Here is a 24,668-nt window from a genome sequence, read left to right as displayed (position 1 = left end):
AAGGACAGTCCCAATATTCCTCCCCAAAGATGGTTATCCGAATCCCACGTGCACAAAGTCACATACGTGACTGGAAAACTTTCACCAATTCGTTAAAACACCACCACCTTCTAAAATGGACACTCGCCAGAAACAAGATAAGCAAATGCCTTTGCTTTATGCCAGGGTTAACCACTCCACTCCGCGTTTCTGAAGATTTCCAAACGGTATGACAACAATCCACCACACGCCTACACATTGATTTATCGCAGGATTTCGTAGAAGGCAAACGTTCATCATTGCGCAACATATGCATTATTCAACAATAGAAGTAGAAAAGACGTTTGGTTTCCCGGGACTGGCGTGCGATCTAAGCCTCGATGTGCTGCGAGTTGGGGCAGGAAGTGACGTTGGCGTTACCCAGAAGCCTATAGGCGTTTTGCGTCCAATCGTGCGTCTTCAGGAGGCTTCCTGGCTGGAAAAACTCTGTGCCGATCTATAGGCACCAATTCTTGTTTGAGGTATCTTTGCCCATTCTTCCTTACAAAAGTCTTCCAGTTCTTTGAGATATCTGGGCTGTCTGTCACGCACTGCTCTTTTAAGGTCTATCCATAGATTTTCAATTATGTTGAGGTCAGGAGATTGTGAAGGCCATGGCAAAACCTTCAGTTTACGCCTCTTGATGTAATCCCCCGTGGATTTTGAGGCGTGTTTAGGATCATTATCCATTTGTAGACGCCATCCTCTCTTTAACTTCAGCTTTTTCACAGATGGCATCAAGTTACCATCCAAAATTTGCTGAAATTTTATTGAATCCATTTTTCCTTCTACTCGTGAAATGTTCCTGTGCCACTGGCTGCAATACAACCCCAAAGCATGATTAATCCACCCCCATGCTTAACAGTTGGACAGAGGTTCTTTTCATTAAATTCTGTGCCCATTCTTCTCCAAACGTACCTTTGCTCATTCCGGCCAAAAAGTTCTATTTTAACCTCATCGGTCCACAGAACTTGTTTCCAAAATGCATCAGGCTTGTCTATATGTTCATTTGCAAATTTCAAACGCTGGTTTTTGTGGTGAGGACGTAGAAGAGGTTTTCTTCTGATGACTCTTCCATGAAGACCATATTTGTACAAGTATCTCTTTATAGTGGAATAGTGTACCACAACTCCAGTGTCTGCCAGATCTTTCTGGAGGGATCGTGCAGTCAAACGTGGGTTTTGAATTGCTTTTCTCACAATCCTGCAAGCTGTTCTGTCTGATATTTATCTTGGTCTTCCAGATCTTGCTTCCACTGTTCCTGATGACTGCCATTTCTTAATTACATTCCGAACAGAGGATATTGACATCTGAAAACGCTTTGCTATCTTCTTATAGACTTCTCCAGCTTTGTGAGCGTCAACTATTTTCAGTTTTCTAGATAACTGCTTAGAAGAACCCATGGTGCTGATTGTTGGGGCAAGGTCAGAGGAGTCTGGGCATTTAAAGTGGGAGTTCACCCATTTATTTATTTTTTTCTCTTTTCCCCTTAGATTGATGCTTGTTTTGTCTAGGGGAATCGGCTAGTTGTTTTAAAATATGAGCCGTACTTACCGTTTTCGAGATGCATCTTCTCCGTCGCTTCCGGGGTATGGGTCTTCGGGAGCGTTCCTTCTTGATTGACAGTCTTCCGAGAGGCTTCCGACGGTCGCATCCATCGCGTCACTCGTAGCCAAAAGAAGCCGAACGTCGGTGCGGCTCTATACTGCGCCTGCGCACCGACGTTTGGCTTCTTTCGGAAAATCGTGACGCAATGGATGCGACTGTCGGAAGCCTCTCGGAAGACTGTCAATCAACATAGGAACGCCCAGTCCCGCAGCCCATACCCGGAAGTGGCGGAGAAGATGCGGTAGGTACGGCTCATATTTTAAAACAACTAGCCGATTCCCCTAGACAAAACGAGCATCCAGCTATGGGGAAAAAGTGTAATGTGTGGGTGAACCTCTGCTTTAAAAGCTTTGAGATTGACGTCACCTGATCTTCCTGGACGATGATTGAGAACAATCCATGACACTGGCAGGTCTCAGCTTTGCAAAGGGGGCAGTGCATACTATAAATTCTGCAGGGTGCCCAAACTTTTGCAGACGCCATTTTTTTTGTTTTCTGTAATTTTGACAGTGTAAATGATGGAAATAAAATCTAACTTTTTTGACATATTATAAGAATGTCTAATCTTTAATTTTATGCCTTTTGGAGATTTTTCCATCTTTCCTTGGCTTCGTTATGCACATTAAAGTGGAGGTTCACCTTAAAAAAAAATTCTAACAATACATTGAGAAGACTGATTACACTGCGGGTATGCTGGGGTTTTATTTTTTATTTTTTTCGTACATACCTCGTTATCACCGTTTCATCCCTCTGCTTCCGGGTATGATTCTTGCTGGACTGGGCGTTCATAGTTGATTGACGTTCCTCCGACCGGCGCATACTGCGCTTCACGACTTTCCGGAAAGTCGTGACGCGCAGTATGCGTCGGTCGGAGGAACGTCAATTAACTAGGAACGCCCAGACCCGCAAGAATCATACCCGGAAGCCAAGGGATGAAACTGCGATAACGAGGTATGTACGAAAAAAAACAAAAACATGGTGGCAGCATGCTGTGGGGGTGTTTTTCAGCTGCAGGGACAGGGTGACTGGTTGCAATTGAGGGAAAGATGAATGCGGCCAAGTACAGGGATATCCTGGACGAAAACCTTCTCCAGAGTGCTCTGGACCTCAGACTGGGCCAAAGGTTTACCTTCCAACAAGACAATGACCCTAAGCACACAGCTAAAATAATGAAGGAGTGGCTTCGCAACAACTCCGTGACTGTTCTTGAATGGCCCAGCCAGAGCCCTGACTAAAAACCCAATTGAGCATCTCTGGAGAGACCTAAAAATGGCTGTCCACCAATGTTTACTATCCAACCTGACAGAACTGGAGAGGATCTGCAAGGAGGAATGGCAGAGGATCCCCAAATCCAGGTGTGAAAAACATGTTGCATCTTTCCCAAAAAGACTCATGGCTGTATTAGATCAAAAGGGTGCTTCTACTAAATACTGAGCAAAGGGTCTGAATACTTAGGACCATGTAATATTTTCAGTTTTTCTTTTAATAAATCTGCAAAAATGTCCAAAATTCTGTGTTTTTATGTCAATATGGGGTGCTGTGTGTACATTGAGGAAAAAAATGAACTGAAATGATTTTAGCAAATGGCTGCAATATAACAGAGTGAAAAATTTAAGGGGGTCTCAATAATTTCTGTACCCACTGTGTGTGTGTGTGTGTGTGTGTGATTTATATATATATATATATATATATACATATATATATATATATATATATATATATATATATATATATATATATATATATATATATATATATATATATATAAAATATTAGTGTAGGGTTGGACAAAATCCAGGCGCCTGGTCGCAACTGCGACAAGAAATAGCGACCTAACGCCCGGCAAAGCTTAGGCCTGCAGAAGCATAGCTTCCTTTTGTGATCTGGCGCCATCTTGTGGTGGCCTTCGGCATGACAAGTAAAACAGCACTTCTAATGTGTTTTTCACTGCCATCTCCTTCCCTCTAATTAGAGCCCCCAAACATTTTATATATATATATGTATAATTTATTCTAACACCCTAGAGAATAAAATGGCGGCCGTTGCAATACTTTGTCACACCGTATTTGCGCAGCGGTTTTTCACAAGCGTACTTATTTGGGGAAAAAATACACTTTTTTTAATTAAAAAAATAAGACAACAATTTTTATTTTTATTTTGTGAAAGATAATGTTATGCCAAGTAAATTGATACCCAACATGTCACGCTTCAAAATTGCGTCCGCTCGTGGAATGGCGACAAACTTTTACCCTTTAAAATCTCCATAGGCGACGTTTTAAAAAATTCTACAGGTTGCATGTTTTGAGTTAGAGGAGGTCTAGGGCTAGAATTATTGCTCTCGCTCTACCAATCGTGGCAATACCTCACGTGTGGTTTGAATACCGTTTACATATGCGGGCGCTTCTCACATATGCAATCGCTTCTGCACGCGACATCGGCGGGGCGCGGCGCGTTTTCTGGCTCCTACATTTTTTAGCTGGCTCCTAGATTCCAAGCAAATTTGTCAAACCCTGATATTGTGTGTGTGTGTATGTTTGGGGGTTCTAAGTAATTTTCTAGCAAAAAAAAAAAGATTTTAAACTTGAAACCAACAAATGACAGAAAAAGGTTTGGTGTTAAGTGGTTTAAACTTTCTTAATTTACACTCAGACGTGTATTCCTTTGATGTAAAAGACAAATTGTTACAATGTTTAGACTTCACAACTGACCAAATGATCCCTGTTTTAATGCATACTGTTAGGATAATTCAGTTGGTTGCAGACTGGTTGGTAAGTTGAGCTGGGAATTTTCTTTGGTTTTGTTTGACATGCGTTGCCCTTCCTTGTGCTTCTTGCTGCAAAGACCAGTTATAGGTGGGGGCAGTGGCCCTTTAGTTATACTTCAATAAAGTTTGACAGGAATCTGCATACACTTGAAATATCAATTAACCGTGTATGCATATACGTTACATTTTGTTTTAATCCCTGCACATGATATAAAAGAGCAAACACAAGGATCACTTAGCTTTGCCTCACTAAACATTTCAGTAAATCATATTCTGTAGGGTGAGTTCAGCAGAATATAACAGAATATAGAAGTGTTTTTAAAGTGTATCCAACGCTAAAGAGGTTTCTTTGTTTTGGATAGAGTGTTGGTTTTGGGGGGGGGGGGGTTGCTGTCTGTGTATGTTTTAGTGATCCTTGTTATTGAACCTGAAAGTGAGGGAAAATCCAAATGTAGAGACTTGTTCTGTTGACATCTAAGAGGGAATTTACTTGACTTTTTCCAGATTTCCTCACTTCTGTTCTCTGTAGGACAGGAAGTGAAGGGATATTTCTGGGACATGCATGACAAAGCAAAAGATTTTTTTTTATATACTGGTAAAGGTATTATACGTGTTGTTAAAGCCTTACTGGCATGAACATTTTGTCAGGTTATTTCAGCAATTTAACAACTAAATCAGACACTTTTTCTGTACATACATGCAGTATGTACAGAAAAAAAAGTGTCTGATTTAGTTGTTAAATTGCTAAAATAACCTGACAAAATGTTCATGCCAGGGAGAATTTAACCAACATGTATAATACCTTTACCAGTATATCAAAAGCAAAAATCTTTCAACATTACAAACTTTCTATACGGTACATTGGGGGTTATTTACTAAAGGTTAATACACTTTACTACAAGTGCAAAGTGCACTTGAACTTGCACTTGGAAGTGCCGTCGCTGTTTATCCGAGGAAGGACATGCAAGGAAAATAAACAGCATTTTAGCTTGCACATGATTGGATGATAAAATCAACAGAGCTTCCCCTCATTTCAGATCTATCCCTCAGAATTACAGCGACTGCACTTCCAAGTCGTTCAGTGCAATTTCTAGTGCATTTTGCACTTGTAGTTTGCACTTGTAGTGCAAAGTGGATTTGCCTTTCGTAAAAAATAACCCCCAATGTCCTTTGTCAGATTTTGTAGACGTTTTGTTGGCTGTTTACAAGACAAACAGTTTTTTTTTTGCTAGAAAATTACTTAAAACCCCCACACATTATACATTTTTTTTCTAACACCCTAGAGAATAAAATGGCGATCATTACAATACTTTTTGTCACAAAATTGCACCCGCTCGTGGCATGGTGTCAAACTTTTACCCTTAAAAATCTCGATAGGTGACGTTTACAAAATTCTATAGGTTGCATTTTTTGAGCTACAGAGGAGGTCTAGGGCTATAATTATTGCTCTCGCTCTAACGATCACGGCGATACCTCTCCCGCCGCCGATAACGGTGATCTCGCGGCGGAGAACACCGTTATCTTTTACAGTACCGCTCACACTAAAGATGGATATCTTGGTTGTGGCAGCAGCTGCTGTCGTTACCGAGATATCCATCTTTAAAGTGCCGCCGTATATAGTAAGGCGGTCGGGAAGTGGTTAAAATACAAATATGGAGTCTGTGGGGATACTGAACTGATGTGTACTGTTTACTAATATCCGTGCCATGATGGTTACTGTTTCATGTTGAATATCATTGTTTGCCATCCAGTAGGACAGTTCTATTTTCCAGAGAAGTGCATGAAGTAAGTAGAAGCACATTGTTAGTCAAGTTTTCAAAATAAATATTTCTGGAGTTTATATATACCCAACAATGAAATTTGATATTCATACAAATGTAATTTTATTAGGAAATACAAAACCTCTTCCTTTAAGCTCCATGGAAATACAAAAAGTTTTAAATTACGACTCCTAGTTTGGAGTTCTACAAATGGTAAAGCTATTTTTGTATTGCAACTCCTTAAAATAGAATTTGGTTTTCTGTCTGGTGCAAGTATGCAGCTACAGACCTTTAGTACATTGCATCCCAGTGAACTTTGCACTCGGCATTACCTTTTTAAGTGTCCTATTGAAGCTACATTCACTCAACCATCTTACGTTTGTTTTATTTAAAGGTAAACTATAGCCACAGAGATCTATTCAAATTCTTAGGACCCATTCACACCATAAACTTCTGTCATGTTCAGCGAGCAGTACTACCCATTAATTGCGACTTCTTCAACCAAATGTGTGCACAAGGTTGCTGTGTGCTAGTGCAGAGATTAACTGCTTGCCGCCCAGCCACAGTCGTTATACGCCGGCAGGTTGGCCCTCCAGTGTGAATCGCCATAGCTGTACGTTTCATCTCGCAGGCGCAGTTGTCCGCTCAACCCACGATCGCCTAGTACAGAGACAGAACGGGCATCTGCCTTTGCAAGGCGAATCTGTGTTCTGACAGGAGACATGACAGATCTACTGTTCCCAGTCATTGGGAATCGTGATCTGTCATGTCATTGGCAGCCCCCCCTCTACAGTTAGAACACATCTAGGGAACACAGTTACCCCTTGATCGCCCCCTGGTGTTAACCGCCTCCCTGCCAGTGTCCTTTTTGCATTGATCAGTGCATTTTTATAGCAGGATATACAGTAAAAGAATTCTATGGCTAAGCGCTAGGGGTGCAACGGATCGTCACCGATCCGTGCTCCGAACGGGTCACCCCGTTCGGATCGGCACACCCCACGATCCGCGGAGCGCTCCGGAGCCTAGGCCTAGGAAAGTCCCCGGCTTCGGCCTAGCTCCGGAGCGGCGGCCATCTTGCTCCACCCAGTCTGCTTTGACACGCCTCCCCGGGGAGGCGTGTCACGCTGTGCACTGGGCTCTGGCAAGCAGACTTGGAGAGGGAATGTTAGTGAAGCACTGGTTGAGAGGAGGGGGAAAAAAAAAAAGAGCACAGTAGCAATTCACAAGGGTGGATTAAAGAGGCTGTTTGGACAGGACTTGTTAAAAGTACAATCTTGCTGTTTTTACAGCAAGATTATTTACTACTACTGCGTGTTATTTCCCCCCAGTTCTGACAATGACTATAAAGTGTGTGTGTGAATATATATATATATATATATATATATATATATATATTTTTTTTTTTGGACCGATGAAAAGGGACTTTTTTTTTTTTTTTGCTGATCCGAAAATGATCCGATCCGTGAGTTTTTTGATCCGTTGCACCCCTACTAAGCGCAGCAAACCCACAGGGAAGCTAAAGGTAGATGTGAGTAAACTGCAGCGCATCGGTGTGAAGGCAGCCCTATACTATTATGCTCAGTGTATTACTTCACACTGACCTGAAGATCTTTTCTTCCCTGCTACTGGTACCACTCTGGAGACCGATAGCCAGTTAAAGAGAAGGACTGCAGTTGGTATCACTCCGCATGTGACAGAAGCCATCAATACAGAGGAGGCATCAGTTTATCCCGCTCTTGCTCCCTACTACAGCTCCAACTTTACAAGTAGTCCATCTGCATTGCACTCTGTTTGATGCTCTGGAATGGTGGGTCGGCAAGACCAGACGGTGATCTACCAGTCACCTGTCTGCAGTCTACTGCTAGATCGCAATCTATTGGTTGCTGATTCCTGCCTTAGAGTAAACGTAGGCAACGTAAAAAATGTACACCCCATTAATTACTTTGCTTAAATAATTTACATAGATCTCTGTGGCTGAAGTTATACTTTAACCACTTAAGACCCGAACCATTATGCAGGTAAAGAAACTGTCAGTGGTAAATGTGGTATACACTATATACAATCACCCGACACTAGTTAGTTTCCACAATCCATGACTTAACTTCACAGTTCACACAAATACGTTTTAAATACAAACTGTAGCACTGACGTAAGTAATTTTTTCTTATTAAACTTTAACCACTTAAGACCCGGACCTTTAGGCTAAAGGACCTGGCCAGTTTTTGCGATTTGGCACTGCATCGCTTTAACTGACAATTGCATGGTCGTGCGATGTGGCTCCCAAACAAAATTGGCTTCCTTTTTTTCCCACAAATAGAGCTTTCTTTTGGTGGTATTTGATCAATGTGTCAATTGAAAATGTGCGGCCTAATAGAAGTCTTGGGCGACCGCTGGTAAACCGGTCGGTAAAACGCAAATACATCTGTGCTGTAGCCAAACTGCAGCAGTGTGAACCTGGCGTTATCCGGAGTTTGGCTTCAATTTGGTAGTGTATCTAAATCTGCACCTGCGTTCCCAAGTCTGCCCACCTGCATACGCCGAGTTCAGTTTGTATTGTTTAGATCAGGGATCTCCAAACTTTTCAAAGGGCCAGTTTATTGTCCTTCAGACTTTAGGAGGGCCGGATTGTGGGCATAAAATGTCCCGGGCCCGGCATCAGTGAGAAAAAATGAGGGCCTCCGGGTTCGTGGTCAGTAGGAAGAGTAGTGGTGCCCCTATTAGTATAAGGAATAGTATCCCATCATTGCTATCAGTGGAAGAAATAGTGCCTCCTTGTTGGTGTCAGTGGGAGGAATAGTACCCCAAGGGCCGGATAAAAACTAGCAAAGGGACGCATCTGCAATCGGCTGTTTTTTTTAATCTCCTTGCCGTACATACCGTTTTATTTATTTATTTATTTTTATATATATATATATATATATATATATATATATATATATATATGTATATATGTGTGTGTGTGTGTGTGTGTTCACCGCGGCTTCCGGGTATGGAATCTGCGGGACTGGGCGTTCTTAATTGATTGACATGCTTCCGTCCGGCGCATACAGCGCGTCACGAGTTGCCGAAAGAAGCCGAACGTCGATGCGCAGGCGCCGTATAGAGCCGATTCACACTCCGGCTTCTTTCGGCAACTCGTGACGCGCTGTATGCGCCGGTCGGAAGCATGTCAATCAATTAGGAACGCCCAGTCCCGCAGATTCCAGTACCCGGAAGCCGCGGTGAACATTTTATTTATTTATTTATTTATTTATATATATATATATATATATATATATATATATATATATATATATATATATATGTGTGTGTGTGTGTGTGTGTGTGTGTGTGTGTGTGTGTGTGTGTGTGTGTGTGTGTGTGTGTGTGTGTGTATATGTGTATATATATATATATATATATATATATATATATATATATATATATATATATATATATATATATATATATATATATATATATATATACGGTATGTAGGGCAAGGAGATTAAAAAAAACAGCCGATTGTCATTCTAACAACTCGGCTGAATGTAATGGTAAAACATTTTTTTTTGGTGAACCCCCGCTTTAACTTGCAATAGCCCTGGGCTCCTTCCACGTGCCAGGAATTCGCTGTGCCTGGGTTCAGGATCGCAATAAAAGGAGTAGTACTGACTGCTCAAGTAGAAGCATCTACACAAAGGCTGTGCATACAGATAGTTGGTAAAGCCCATACACACGGGCCGAATATTGGACAAAATCAGCTGTTACAGTAGAAACTGGACAACTTTCAGCGTGTGTGTATAGCTGCTTGTCTGTCAGAAGCCATTTTCACGACCAGCTTCTGTCGAACGAACATGCGATCAGCGCTTGCAGCCACTGTCAAAAAACAACAGTGGGGGAGATCACGATGCTAACATTGCTTAGTTAGTAACGTGACTTCCTCAGTTTTTTCCGTTCAGCCTGCTGGGCTAAATGAAAAAGACTTAACATTTGTGTAGCTGTACCAGGGAGGTTGTAAGCGACTGATACCAAGTAAAATTTAGGCACTTGTACTAGTTGCAAAAAATAAATAAAAATGAATTGAGGGCTCACTTAAAAGCAACTGTAAAAGAAAACAAACATTCACCTTTATAAAGCACATAGATCCGCGTTATAAATGCGCTGTGCTGTTTTCTGGATCCTGAAGCCCGCAAACACAGCAAAGTCGGGAGTAGAGCCAGGTCATGGAAGATGACCAGCTCTCCAAACATCACAGAACTGTGTCTGCCATTTATTAAGCAGAGAAAACTCAGTGTGGCTCTGTGGGCTGGACACCATGACCCAATTTATATGAATGGAATGGGCCATTATGGTGTGCATAGCCAGGTTCAGCCTCATGGAGAGCAGGTAGCAATTTTTGTTGCAGATGAGCCCTGATGATTTATTTTGGAATATAGATCTGTATTAACTTGTGCCAAACATATCTATATCTTAGCGTTCAGCTATGGGGCAGAAGGTTGAGCATTATGAGTAATAGCTTAGAAGTTAAAGTGTAAACCCTTACAGACCACTTTAACCTACAGGTAAGCCTAGATTAAGGCTTACCTGTAGGTGCAACAAATATCTCCTAAACCTACACGGTTTAGGAGATCTTTGCAGAAAAGGCTGCACCGCACAGACTATGACACATGCCGCACGCTCCCGATGCTAGTGCTACTCTGCAAGGGGCGGGGGTGATTTTAGCAATAAAATACACGTCTTAGCTGGGCACATTGCAAAACCCGACCATCAACAGTGCAAAACCCGCCCTTCATTTGCGCCCCACCCCGCTAAGACTTGTACTTTATTGCTAAATTCACCCCCGCCCCTTGCAGAGTAGCACTAGCATCGGGAGCGTGCAGCATGTGTCATAGTCTGTGTGCAGGCGCCGTGTAAAGAGCTGACTCTCAGCTCTACACCTTCGGCTATTTTCGGAGGCTCAGTTGCCTGCGCAGTACAGGGGGGTCCTTATCCGGGGGGGGGGGGACTTATTCGGCAGAACACTGTCGCTGACGTCATCGCGGCTCCGGCCAATCACAGCACCGGAGTCGCAATACTCATAAGTAACTCGGGTATCAATGGCGGCAGCGGAGGTGAGGAACGAGAGTCGCTTTGGGGGCTTCGATCTCAGGTAAGTAATTCATAGTGAGCTACTATGCATACTGGCTCATTATGCCTTTCTCTTACAGGTGTTTTTTTTTTTTTTTTTTTTAAGAAATGCTTTAGAGGGTTGACTTCCTCTTTAAACTGTATGTCTGGGCATGTTTTATATCTGCTGTTAAATTTACCATAGTGGAATCTCAAACAAAGACATGCTGGGGGGTGCAAAGGTGTGCTGGGGGTAGAATTTTTTTTTTCTGTGGGTATGGAGGTGAACTTGGGGATACAGAGTATTCTGATAGGTGCAGTGGTATGGAAGTGTGGTGGGGGCAGCAAAGGTGTGCAAGCAGGGCAGGACTTAGGGTGGTGGGGGCCCCTGGGCTTGAGTGTTGATTGAGGGGCCCCCTGGAGCCGAGAAGCGGGGGGGGGGGGTCTAAGTTGTTGAGCGGGGTGGGGGGTGCCAGAGTCTAATCTCGGGAGGGGCACTGCCAAAATTTCTGCAGGCAATTTGTAGGGGCAATGGTTGGTGTTGGCGCTTCAATCATCACGGCACCGTGGTTAATATGGTGTCAGGATGATTGAAGCACATTATTTGAATTATTACTGTGTGGGAGCAGCCAGGTGGAGGGGGGGACAGGGGGGTTGCAGCCAGGTGGAGGTAAGGAAAAGGTGGTTGCAGCCAGGTGGAGGGAAGGAAATCCCCCGCAGCTGCAGCTCTGCCTGTGTCCCTTCACAGAGAGCCTGTCAGCAACGCTGATGGGGTTGGCATCAGCACAGCCTGCAGTGCAGTTGTTGAGCGGGGGGGGGGGGGGTTCTGATCGAAATTGTTGAGGGGGGGCGCCGACCGTAGTTGTTGAGGGGGGGGGGTGAAGGGGACTTCTTACCTCTTCATCAGCAGCAGCATGGCTCTTCCTGCTTCCTCCTCCCGGGGCCCCCTATTGGGAGATGTGCAAAAAGGTGCAGAAGTGTGATGGGTGTACTGGGGCGTACAGAGGTGTTCTGAGACTACAGAGATTTGCTCGGAGGGTTTGGAGGTGTGCTGGGGGTGCAAAGATGTGCTAGGGAATACGGAAGTGCTCTGGTGGATATAGAGGCATGCTGTGCTATTTGAGCATACTGTAATACTTGTGGATTATGCAGTAATATTTGTGGTGGAGTATGCTGTAATATTTGAGCATGTGGTACTATTTGTGGTTTTAGCGTCTGTAATATTTGTGGTGGTGTATACTGTAATATTTGTGGTGGTGCATACTGTAGTATTTGTGGCGGAGCATGCTGTAACTTTTGTGGTGCATAACACAGATTGCAAATTGTGCTTTCACCTGTCCCGCGTAGAAAAAAATCCGAGCACAGGGCCTGCAGACCACTTTTAAAGCAGGCTAAGTTCAAATTTTTTACAGTGGCGTTTGCTTATTGGGTAAAATGGTGATGATGTGCTGTGAACCTACTAAAATTACTATAATAAAGTAAGTGCTGGTGCAAGATTAGAACACACAATGTGTATCGGTGCAATCTTCCTGGGTGCTAAAGTGCAAAGTGAAACCATATTTAACAATAACAAGTGATGGTAACTTGAAAATAATTACATATTGATAAACAGTGAAATAAACTGACATGCAATCTTAAAATTAGTAACTATAATAAGTAAAAAGTCCAAATGTAGGTAAAGTCCAAGTGTAAACTCTGTAAAAGAGTATCTGTGACATGTAATTCCAGATAATACTGCGACAATCAAATGCAGTTAAGATGAGTGGTAAATCCCTCCACTGTGAAAGCCATTGGCTCCCGCTGTTGTCAATCAAATTCAATGACGCGGGGGGGCGGGGCCGAGCCCTGTATTCTGTGTGAATGGACAGATGCAGGACACGGGAGCGCGCCCGCACAGGTGTCCACCTTAGAGCCTTCTCCAACATGAACACTCGATGCGGGGAGGAGCCACCAGTGCCGCTAAGGGACCACAGAAGAGGAGGACCGGGGGCCAGTCTGTGAAAAACTGCACAGTGGAGGCAAGTATCACATGTTGTTTAAAAAAAGAAAACAAAAAGAGGGTTTACAACCCCTTTTAAGGTAAAAAATGTTTACCCATTAGAACACCTTTTAACTACTTGCCGACCAGCCACTGTCGTCATACGGCGGCAGGTTGGCTCCCCTGTACGAATCGCTGTATAGGGGGGCGCTTGATGCCGAAGCCCCTTGATTTGCCCCCTAGTCAGGGCTGTGGAGTCGGTAGATAAATGTTCCGACTCCTCAGTTTTATGTATTTCCGACTCCGACTCCGACTCCGACTCCTCTGTATTAATATGCGAATGTATTTTATACATTCCTTGAGGGAAAGAAACGCAACCTACCACAGGACTACTGGCTGGGAAGCCAACAGTCTACTGCATTGCACAGTTTAAGCAAAAGACAAACACAATGAAAACAAAGTTTTATTAATTTTTTTTTATTAAAGCGGAGGTTCACCCATACATAACTATTTTTCCCCTTAGATGAATGCTCGTTTTGTCTAGGGGAATCGGCTAGTTGTTTTAAAATATGAGCTGTACTTACCGTTTACGAGATGCATCTTCTCCGCCGCTTCCGGGTATGGGCTGCGGGACTGGGCGTTCCTATTTTGATTGACAGTCTTCCGAGAGGCTTCCGACGGTCGCATCCATCGCGTCACGATTTTCCGAAAGAAGCCGAACGTCGGTGCGCAGGCGCAGTATAGAGCCGCACCGCCGTTCGGCTTCTTTCGGCTACTAGTGACGCGATGGATGTGACCGTCGGAAGCCTCTCGGAAGACTGTCAATCAAGAAGGAACGCCCGCTCCCGAAGACCATACCCGGAAGCAACGGAGAAGATGCATCTCAAACGGTAAGTACATTATACCGCGATAAATACGATATAGATATATATATATATAACACAACCCCAGTGCATCTGTGCCTACTGTTTTACCTGTCTAATAGCTCTGTGGAATTAGTAAATGCAGATAAATTTGGGGAAATCTCCTCCCTTCGTGTATCTGAAATTCTGTGTGGATTTAGAGTATTATTCCAGAAGGGCAGTTGTGAATTTACATGGAGTGGAAAAAGCCACAGTATATTATATTCTTCTTTCATAGAATATCGGTGCACAGTTTAGTTTTTATGGTTACAATGTTGTGATGGAGTGTGTAAAGGTTGTCAGGCTGTGAAATTTTGAAATGACTGAAAACAAAGTACAGAGATCTTTTGAGCTTATTTAAATATTAAGAAGGCAAGTATATTTTGTTGTGGAATGGAATTATACTACCTTAAACCAATTACATATTTTTAAGACGTCATAAATATAACTATTAACAGGGCAAAGCTTTTTTGCAATGGAAAATCAATGATCAGATAGCAACAGAATGATTATTCAATTAGTTCTTGTAAAACGTAATACTATGATTATCTGCCACACAGTTTTGTTTAAAGGGGTTGAAAAACCTCCTGTGATGCAGCAGCCCCCCTTTTACTTGCCTGAACCTGGTCTTTCCAGTGACTTGGACGAGCACATCAGCTCCAGCCAGTGTCTCGGGTCCTGATTGGATAGATTGATAGCAGCGCAGCCATTGGCTCGTGCTGCTGCTGTCAATCACATTCAATGTTGCGGGGGTGCGTGGCCGAGTCCTGTTGTCTGCCAATAGATGCAGCAGCAGGACAAGGGAGAGCGGCTCTCCAACAGGGCACTCGAGAAGAGGTGGAGCTAGGAGCGCTGCTGAGGGACCCCAGAAAAGGAGGACCGCGGCAACTCTGTGCAAAACCCACTACACAGAGGAGGTAAGTACAACACGCTTGTTTTTTAAACAAACCTTTAGATATCCTTTAATGCTCCTGTGGCGACATACTGTGAGGGGGGACAAACTAATTTGTTGCAAAGAAGTTTAAAGCAAACGTAAACCCTCCTATCTTTTAAAGCCAAGGAAGCTTCCACCTTTGCCTTTATTTGATCTGCAATTGTCATAGTACTGCACATGTGATTAGTTATGACACCAGTCGTTTGACGGCTTGAGAGTTTGGTTGAGAGCACATTATATATATATATATATATATATATATATATATATATATATATATATATATATATATATATATATATATTTTTTTTATATATATATATATATATTTTTTTTATATATATATAAAAAAAATTATTTTTTTTTTTTTTCAGAATACAGAAAACTAATCTCATAGTGATTGAGTATGAACATAATAGACCATTTATTGATACTTTTTTTGATGATGTGGGTTTAGTGACACATTAATGTTCACTAAAATACTGTATTCAGCATATTTTTACTTTGCATTTGGAAACTGCCTGCTGCATGTTACTGATCCAATTAAAAATGTTGTGAAGATGAAATGGGTATCTAATGTCAGTGGTCTCTTAGCTTGGATGTCATCATGTTTTGACAGTAGTCCAACAGACTGGGAAGCATAAAAAGTACATTAGACTACCGCATCTAAATTCCCAAATATCACCAGAGTTAATATGCATAGGCTGTAAAGATTTTTTGCCAATTCTTTTATTGTACAATGGCTTAAAATATATAAATGCAGCAAATGGCACTTACAGCCTAGGTATGTGAGTTGGTGACAGAAAAAGAAACTTAAGCTGGCTACAAATTATACAATTTTTTTTTTTGTTCAATTTCCTTTAGATTTACCTTCAATGTAGTGCAAGGGCCTGCCTGATTGCATACAATTTGAAAGTGTTTACGTTTGACCTCATATTATATGGTTTTGGTAAATCTAAAGAAAAGTTGTACAAGAAAATTGTATAAAAGTTATACACATTCCTGACCGTACAATTTGACTTACTTTAGGTTTGTAATTGGTGCACTGCCTTTTTACATTAGTCGGATGTAGAGTTGGGAACGATTCACCCTGTTTGGGGAACATCCGCATTTTCAAGGTGTTCGGTGGGGGTTTGCCTCTCCGAACACCCATTCTGTGCCCTGATTGGGCAAAGAGCAGTAAAAGCTGGTTGTTATGGAGCTGGCCATGGCCTACTTAACAACCAATGTGTTATCAGCTGTCAATGAGCTTCCCAGCTGACGGCTGAATAAAAAGCAAAACAAACATTTGTAAGTAAAAAAAAGAAATGCTGTGCCCCCCCCTGCCATGTTGAAGGCATGTGGCCTGTTATGGTTTGGAAGTGGAGTGCTTGCTTGTCTGCCCCCCAGTATAAATTTGGGGGGAGGGGGTCCACACCATTTTTGTTTTAATTTTGGTGTGGGGTTCACCTTAAAATTCATACCAGACCCATTGGGGATCTGCCTTGCCATTTTTTTTTCGTTATTTTTATTTTTTGAAGTAGCCGGGTGGTGGCAATTGCAACCACGAGTCAATTTGATTGTGAATGGGTCTCTCCTGTGGCTGTCTAACCAGTGGAGTGTGTGTGTTTTTTCCCCCATTAGTCTGTGGATTACAGAAATGCCAATGTCTATGTGCAGGTTCACACTAGTGCGATGCCAGACATGGCATGTGATTTGGCACTGCATTGCTGTGCAGATCACATGCGATGTCTGTGTGATGCGATTTCAGCCATACAAACTGTCTGAAATCGCATGCGCACCAAAATGGTACAGGACCCTTTTTTTGGTATCGCACCCATGCAATCCGATTTCTGCACCATTTCACAGTTGCAAACCGATCTGGAGCGTCATTAACTTTACATTGGCACCCCAAGCGGTTCGCAGATCTCATTGTGAACCTCTTCGCAATTCAGGTGCGATGCGGTAACCGGGACTGAATCCGCAGGGTTTCCCGCAATACACCAGTGCGCGAGCCTTACAGATAAATTTTGATGTATTTGTATGAGCCTACTTTTATGACTGGCTTTAGCATCTTATTTAGCTGTGTGGCACATTTTCTGAGTAATCGCCTGGTGAATGACGTTCCAACGGTCTACAGAAGAGTTTTGTTTATAGAATCTGAAAGTGTCCTGTTTACGGTTTGCTTGAATATTATGGCAATTTGTTGTCCCTAGTGGTGAGCTTCCTCGGTTTATCGGTTGCCTCCTTGCAAATTTGTTTCCTAATATGCTGCTTGCTGACCAGCAAAGATAGCTTTTAAGACCTGTAACTGTTGCCTCGGTAGATTTTCCTGTCAGCCCAGCACAGTATGTAAAAAATAAATCAAGTGCAATAAACGGATAAGAGTCCACAACACAAGGAAGACAAATTGTTTTGATGAGCTATGTTCAATACATGTTTTGTCAGAATGTTTATTTGTAGTGGCATTTGAGATTGAACTGAATTTGCAAAGTATGAGAAGTCGTATTACAGCATGAAGTTATCTATTTAATGAGAGACTTCTGCTCAAGATTTCCCTGTTTGAGTTGGCACTCCTCACTCTGACCTTTATGAAAAAGTATGTAGTCAGTAAATTACAAACTGGTAACTTATCTCGCCTTTGCTTGTGTTAATTGGCCACTGTGGGGACTAGCTGGAGTGTGATAATGAGCCTGTACAGAGGTTGAACTATTCATTAGCACTTGTAACAAATAATTTTTTTCTGTACAATTTCTGCAGCCTTTTCAGAATGTTTACCTTTTTCCTCATACAAGTGGTCGTAGTCTTTTTATTTTTTATTTATTTATACATATGCAAAAATCCGACACTTTCCATGTCGATTTAAAAAATGTTTTTTGCCGTTTGTCTTCACTCAGTTTTGTTGCAAACTTAAAGGGGTTGTAAAGGTTCGTGTTTTTTCACCTTTAACACATCCTATGCTATGTTTACCAGCCCCTGGTTTACTTTCCTGAGCCCTCAAAAGTCCTGTGTCGAGAACGTGCTTGATCTCGGCCCAGTCTTCTCGGCTCTTCATTGGATCGGTTGATAGCAGCGCAACCATTGACTCGCTCTGCTGTTAGTCAACTCCAATGACGCGAGGGCCAGGGGGCTGGGCCAAGTCCTGTAGTCGGCGGCTATGGATGCTGAATACAGGACTCGGGAGCGCGCCCGCAAGGTAACCCCCTTGGGGGAGCGCTTCCCAGAGGGGGTTATCAGAAGCGCGGAGGAGCCGAGACAGCTGCTGAGGGACCCTAGAAGACGAGGATCGGGGCCACTGTGCAAAACAAGCTGCACAGTGGAGGTAAGTATGACATGTTTGTTATTTAAAAAAAAAAAATTGAAGCTTTAGTATCACTTTAAAGGAGAAGTCCAGCCTGAGCTTTTTAGGCTGGGCTTCTCCTCTGGGTCACGAGTGCAATTCGTTTTGCACTCCTGTGACACGGTTTCAGCGGAGATCGGTCTGAAGTCCACTGTCTGCTGACGTCACTACCATCAATCGAGGCATCGCGTCATCCAGACTTCCCAAGTCTGGACCCGCCAGCTGCCTTGATCGATGGCAGTCTCGGCATCTCAGCGAGCCGATGAGATGGACGCTCCCCGCTCCTCCACAGCTCAGCGCTCCAGTGAGCGTGGAGAATCAGAAAATAGAGACACTGACTGACAGCCGTCGGCTCTCCTCTCACGGAGCTGTTAAAACCGAGCCATCAGCGATGTTCAGGGGATGGGTTCTCAGTGCAGAGACACCGGGGGACAGCTGCAGCATCAGTCTGATGCTTCATCCACCTAGCTAAGTATGAATCTTTAAAGGGGAGTTCCAGCCTTTTAGTCTTTATTAGTGTGGGCACCCGGCCGTGACAGCTTTCGGCTTCACGGCCGGGCACTCACTGCGCATGTGCGAGTGGGAAGAGTGCTTAAAGCGGAAGTTCCACTTTTGGTTGGAACTCCGCTTTAATAAAAAAAAACATGCTTCTCTTTTAAGCCCTACATGCCTATGGGTAAAATAAATAAATATTTTGCAACTTTGACATGCGTTATTAAAACTGTAAATCTCATCACAACTACGTTGTGCATCCAGGTGAATTATACCTTCACCAGGAGAAATTGGGCCTTCGTTTGGTGGTAAATTGGTAATGGATATCTGATTTTTTATTTATTTTTTATCAAAGATAACTGGTCCAAAATAAAAACATTTATTTTTATTTTTATGTAGCCATATATATATTTCTTGTCACTACCATAACCTTCCACCAAAGAACAACCTAAAATATATTCTGCTCATGACGATCACAAAGATGACATATATGTGTGTGTTGTTTGTACCCATAGTACAGCTCAAAAACAATAGTGTGCATTTTTTTTTTTATCCTACATAAAACACACTGATACTAATATAAAATTATATTTATTTTTAAATCCTGCCCAAAATATGCTGACCTTGACCCTTACTTGACCCAGACACTAACCCTGTCGCTGACCTAGATGAAACCTTGATGTAGGTATTTTTTATTTTTTTACACACATAGCTGCATAGTTCTGGTTGAAAAAAGACACAAGCCCATCTAGCTCAACCAATAAAGGGGGGGGGGGGTACAATCCTACAGTATCTCACAAAAGGGAGTAGACCCCTGACATTTTTGTAAATATTTATTATATCTTTTCATGTGACAACACTGAAGAAATTACACTTTGCTACAATGTAGTGAGTGTACAACTTGTATAACAGTGTAAAGTTGCTGTCCCCTCAAAATAACTCGACACACAGCCATTAATGTCTAAACTGCTGGCAACAAAAGTGAGTACACCCCTAAGTGAAAATGTCAAAATCAGGCCCAATTAGCCATTTTCCCTCCCCAGTGTCATGCGACTCTGGTGTCTGTGAACTGTGGTCTCAGGTGTGAATGGGGAGCAGGTGTTTTAAATTTGGTGTGATCGCTCTCACGCTGCCCACTGGAAGTTCAACATGGCACCTCATGGCAAAGAACTTTCCGAGGGTCTGATAAAAAGAATTGTTGCTCTACATAAAGATGGCCTAGGCTATAAGAAGATTGCCAAGACCCTGAAACTGAGCTGCAGTACGGTGGCTAAGACCATACAGCGGTTTAACAGAACTGGTTTCACTCAGAACAGGCCTTGCCATGGTCGACCAAAGAAGTTAAATGCACGTGCTCATTGTCGTATCCGGAGGCTGTCTTTGGGAAACAGATAGAAGGGATGGGGGTTCAGCCTGTCAGTGCTCAGACCATACGCCGCACACTGCATCAAATTGGTCTGCATGGTTGTCATCCCAGAAGGAAGCCTCTTCTAAAGATGATGTACAAGAGTGCCTGCAAACAGTTTGCTGAAGAAAGGCAGAAAAGGCCATGAATTACTGGAACCATGTCCTGTGGACTGATGAGACCAAATTAAACTTATTTGGTTCAGATGGTGTCAAGCATGTGTGGCGGCAACAAGATGAGGAGTACAAAGACAAATATGCCTTGCCTACAGTCGAGCATTGTGGAGTGTCATGGTCTGGGGTTGCAGTTCATTGAGGGAACCATGAATACCAACATGTACTGTGACCTATTGAAGCACAGCATGATCCACTACCTTTGGAGACTGGGCCACAGGGCAGTATTCCAACAGAACGACCACACACACCTCCAGGATGACCACTGCTTTGCTAAAGAAGCTGAGGCTAAAGGTGATGGACTGGTCAAGCATGTCTCCAGATCTAAACCCTATTGAGCATCTGTGGGGCATCCTCAAACAGAAGGTGGAGGAGCGCAAGGTCCCTAACATTCACCAGCTCTGTGATGTCATGGAGAAGTGGAAGAGCACTCCAGTGGCAACCTGTGAAGCTCTGGTGAACTCTATTCCCAAGAGGGTTAAGGTAGTGCTGGAAAATAATGGTAGCCACACAGACTATTGACACTTGGGGCCCAGTTTGGACATTTTTACTTAGGGGTGTACTCTTTTGTTGCCAGTGGTATAGACGACAATAGCTGTGTGTTGAATTTTTTTTTCCAGGGGACAGCAAATGACATTCTTTTGTCCACACTGTTCAGCGTGGATGAGGGAACCAATTGATTTATCTAGTTCAATCTGATACAAGACCAACATTTGAAGCATGTATGCCCAGCTTAACATGGCTGTATTTGTTTTTAATATAAATGTTAAATAGTAAAATTAATAATGGTTTTGTCATTTGTTAATGGCTACTGGATATAAGAAAAGATGACACGTCATATTAGTATTCAGCTTCGTTATATGTTTAGAATCTAAATGTTATGTGTTTAGAATCTGTGTGTTTTTATTTTTACTAAGTTTCCAGTTTTGCCAAGTCATGAAAAAAAAAAAGACACTAATTTAAACTTTATTTATTTGTAGCTGTTCCTTTTCCCCCAACTAATCGGTTAACGTCAGAAGAGGTATTTGACACTGATGGCAAACCTAGAGTGGATGTTTTAAAGAACCACTTAATAAAAGAAGGTCGGGTAGATGAAGAAATTGCACTTAGGATCATCAATGAGGGTGCTGCCATTTTACGACGAGAGAAGACTATGATAGAAGTCGAAGCACCTATTACAGGTAGGAGATAACCTTTTAAAATGTATTTGTTTTCCTTGGAATAAAGATCACGATTCTCTGCGTAACATAATTTCTCACTTTCTACAAAAAAATTGGGCTAACTTTTTATTGTGTATTTAATAATTTTTTTGTTCATTGAAGTGTATTTTTCCCAAGAAATTGCGTTTGAAAGATCGCTGTGCGAATACAGTTTGACATAAAATATTGAAATAACTGCCATTTTATCTCTAGGGTCTCTGGTAAAAAAAATATATATAACGTTTTCAGGTTCTGAGTAACTTTCTAGCAAAAAATACTGATTTTAACCACTTGCTTTCTGGGCACCCAGGCCAATTGTCAGCTTTCAGCGCTGTCACTTTTTAAATAATTGCACGGTTATGCTACACTGTACCCAAATGAATTTTTTTTATCATTTCTATTCCCACAAATAGAGCTTTATTTTTAATCGCTGCTGGTTTTTGAAAACGTTGAAATTTTTTTTTTTTGCAAACAGGTAATTTTTCTCCTTCATTTGGTGTGCGCTGATGAGGCTGAACCGATGGGCACTGATAGGCTGCACTGATGGGCACTTTTGATGTGGCACTGAGGGGTTTCACTGATGGGCGACACTGAGGGGTGGCACTGAGGGGGACTGGTAGGTGATACTGGCTGCACTGATGGGAACTGATTGCGGCACTGGTGGGCACTGACAGGTGGCACTGGTGGGCAGCTCTCTGTGTTTGGGACCAATGTCCCAGCTGTCATTGGCTGAGAGCTGATCATGTGGTAAGGGGTCTCCTTAACTCGGTAATCACAGAGAGCGCTGAAAGCGCCCTGCAGGCAGCGTCCAGACAGCACATGCTCGGGAGGGCTTACATGGACGCCCTACCGGCAATTACGGCTCGTGCTGTAGTTGTTTTCCGGCTATATCGTGGGCTGGTTACCTTGTAAGCAACATGTGTCAGAAAAAGGCTTAGTCTTTTTAAAGCTGAGTTTCACACAAAAGTGGAACTTTCTGCTTTAAGGAATCCTAACCCCCGCCATGCCACATTTTGGCATGTCATTTTTCACATGTATCCAACTCCCGCTGCCGCTCCGTGCCACCTAGGCGATGATGACTCCCCCTCTTTCCCAGCATTCTTCTGGGACGCGTCACAGGTCCCAGAGGATTGCCCGGCCACTCATTGATAACATCACCTAGACCAAGCTTTATACCCGTGTTATTTTGGGTCTTTGAAGTATTGTCAACATAACATAAATAATAGAATCTAGAAAACAGGAACAAAAAAAAAAATAGGGGAGAAGTGAAAGGAAAAACAGGGGAAAAAGACAGAGGGTGGAAGAGGTTGGGGGAATAGGGGGTGAAGAATCCCTCCCCATACCCACCATGGTCATAGTATGGTAAATGGCTCCCGATTAATTGGTGAGTGTTTTTTGAAACTCTGGGGAATGTTAAAACACTGTCCAAGGGGCCCAAGTAAAAGTACGTTGATCTAATTTTATACTATTCTATTCTGCTGCAATTAGATGTTTGGGGTACAGAACGGAATCAAATTTTGCAACCCATTCTGCGACAGATGGTGATTTGAGGCAGTGTGTAGAGATAACAATAGTAAGAAAATCAAGCAATATATCTGGGATAATTGGCAACAGCATTTGGTATCTCAGTACCTGTCACTTTAGCATATTTCCATAAACTACAGGCCAAAAATTGTTTAATAGTAGCACACCCCTAGCCGATGTAAGTCCTATCACTGACCACAGTATGGCATGGATGACGTTTGAATAGCAGGGCATCTATGCCAACTAGTAAGACTTTAAACATTTTTCTCTTGCGTCTAGCCAAAGATAGTTTATGAGAAAGGATAGATAAAAGCCTTTGTTCAGTCTTTCAGATCTGCTTGTGTCCTTATATCCCTTTTCCAGGTTGTAGTGTATTTAGGTAAATCAAGGGAGGCTGGTTGAAGCAGAATACTATATTATACAGTTGCGAGGCTGCATGGGTGGAGTCTTGTAGAAGAATTTGTTCAAAAGGGGTAAGTGGTGATGTCAAGTTAATCCTGTCTGGAAGGAAATATACAAAAGATGTTAACTGCTGGTGAGCTAGTCAGTTAGGCCACCTACCAAGATCTGTGTTTTGCTGTGTGCCATGTTGTGTTGTTTGGACCATTCGTCGATGATTAGTTTTAGTCCATGTTCCAAACATATGTCTGTGCATAACGGGAATGCTGGGTTATCAAAGGATGATGCCATGGACCATATATATGAAGAAATAGGCATGGGAGCATGAGTGTGACCCAAGCTACCAAGATTTTTTATAAGGGTTAGGAAAGATGAAATGTCTTTTGAGCTTTGGCATATATCCACAGTAGGGCACATAAATGAAGTCACACAAAAGTGTGAGCGGGTACCTGTCAAAACCAGGTACCCACTTCCCCTCCCGTCCGAAAGGTTCCTAATGTGGCAGCGGAGAGGGGGAGGAGGCAAATAAGTGGAGCTTTCCCTTTTGGGTGGAGCTCTGCTTTAAGAATGGCAACAGCCGGTTTGGATTTTCGAAATTGTTAAAATTTTGAGTGACTACATTTCTTCTGACTTCTCCCAACTGTTTACTAAAACAAGACCTAGGAACCAGCTAGATGGCACTGTTGACAAAAGGCAAATGGGACATTATTTTTAGTGTGGTCTGCTGGATTTGTTTCCTGGGGCTAGCATTCTCATAATAAATACCCTGGAGCTAGAGCTGCCTACAGTCAGGCAAGCTTGGGCTTGCAAAGGCACTTAGGAACCCACTGCCTCTTCACTTTTTTTTTTTTTTTAAAACCTGTGGGGTAGGGTATGCTCTTTTAAATGTTTTATACGAATGTACATAGTCTTAGGGTGGTTTGATGAGCAGTAATAGGGCTGAAATGCTTTCCTGGAAAAACTGCTACTCCCATGATCTATTGTGTGCCATTTACAGTGCCTTGAAAAAGTATTCATACCCCTTGAAATTTTCCAAATTTTTGTCACGTTACAGCCATTAACATTATCAGTTATGATCCGCCCCGTGAACTTCCGCTTGCTCAGC

General features: G+C 42.6%; 1 protein-coding gene across 7 annotated transcripts in view; it reads left to right on the top strand.

Annotated features, from left to right (window-relative positions):
• The window catches only part of PPP3CB (protein phosphatase 3 catalytic subunit beta), a 96,530-nt gene that overhangs the window by 6,149 nt on the left and 65,713 nt on the right, over positions 1-24,668 (top strand). For all 7 annotated transcript variants that reach the window (XM_040362253.1, XM_040362249.1, XM_040362248.1 and 4 more), the window contains exon 2: positions 21,422-21,622. In XM_040362253.1, the coding sequence (XP_040218187.1) occupies positions 21,422-21,622 (201 nt within the window). The remainder of the gene's footprint in view (positions 1-21,421; positions 21,623-24,668) is intronic.

This window comes from Rana temporaria, chromosome 8, assembly GCF_905171775.1.
Source record: "Rana temporaria chromosome 8, aRanTem1.1, whole genome shotgun sequence".
NCBI lineage: Eukaryota > Metazoa > Chordata > Amphibia > Anura > Ranidae > Rana > Rana temporaria.
The sequence above is the reverse complement of the archived record's forward strand: the minus strand, read 5'-3'. Positions and strand labels throughout refer to the sequence as shown.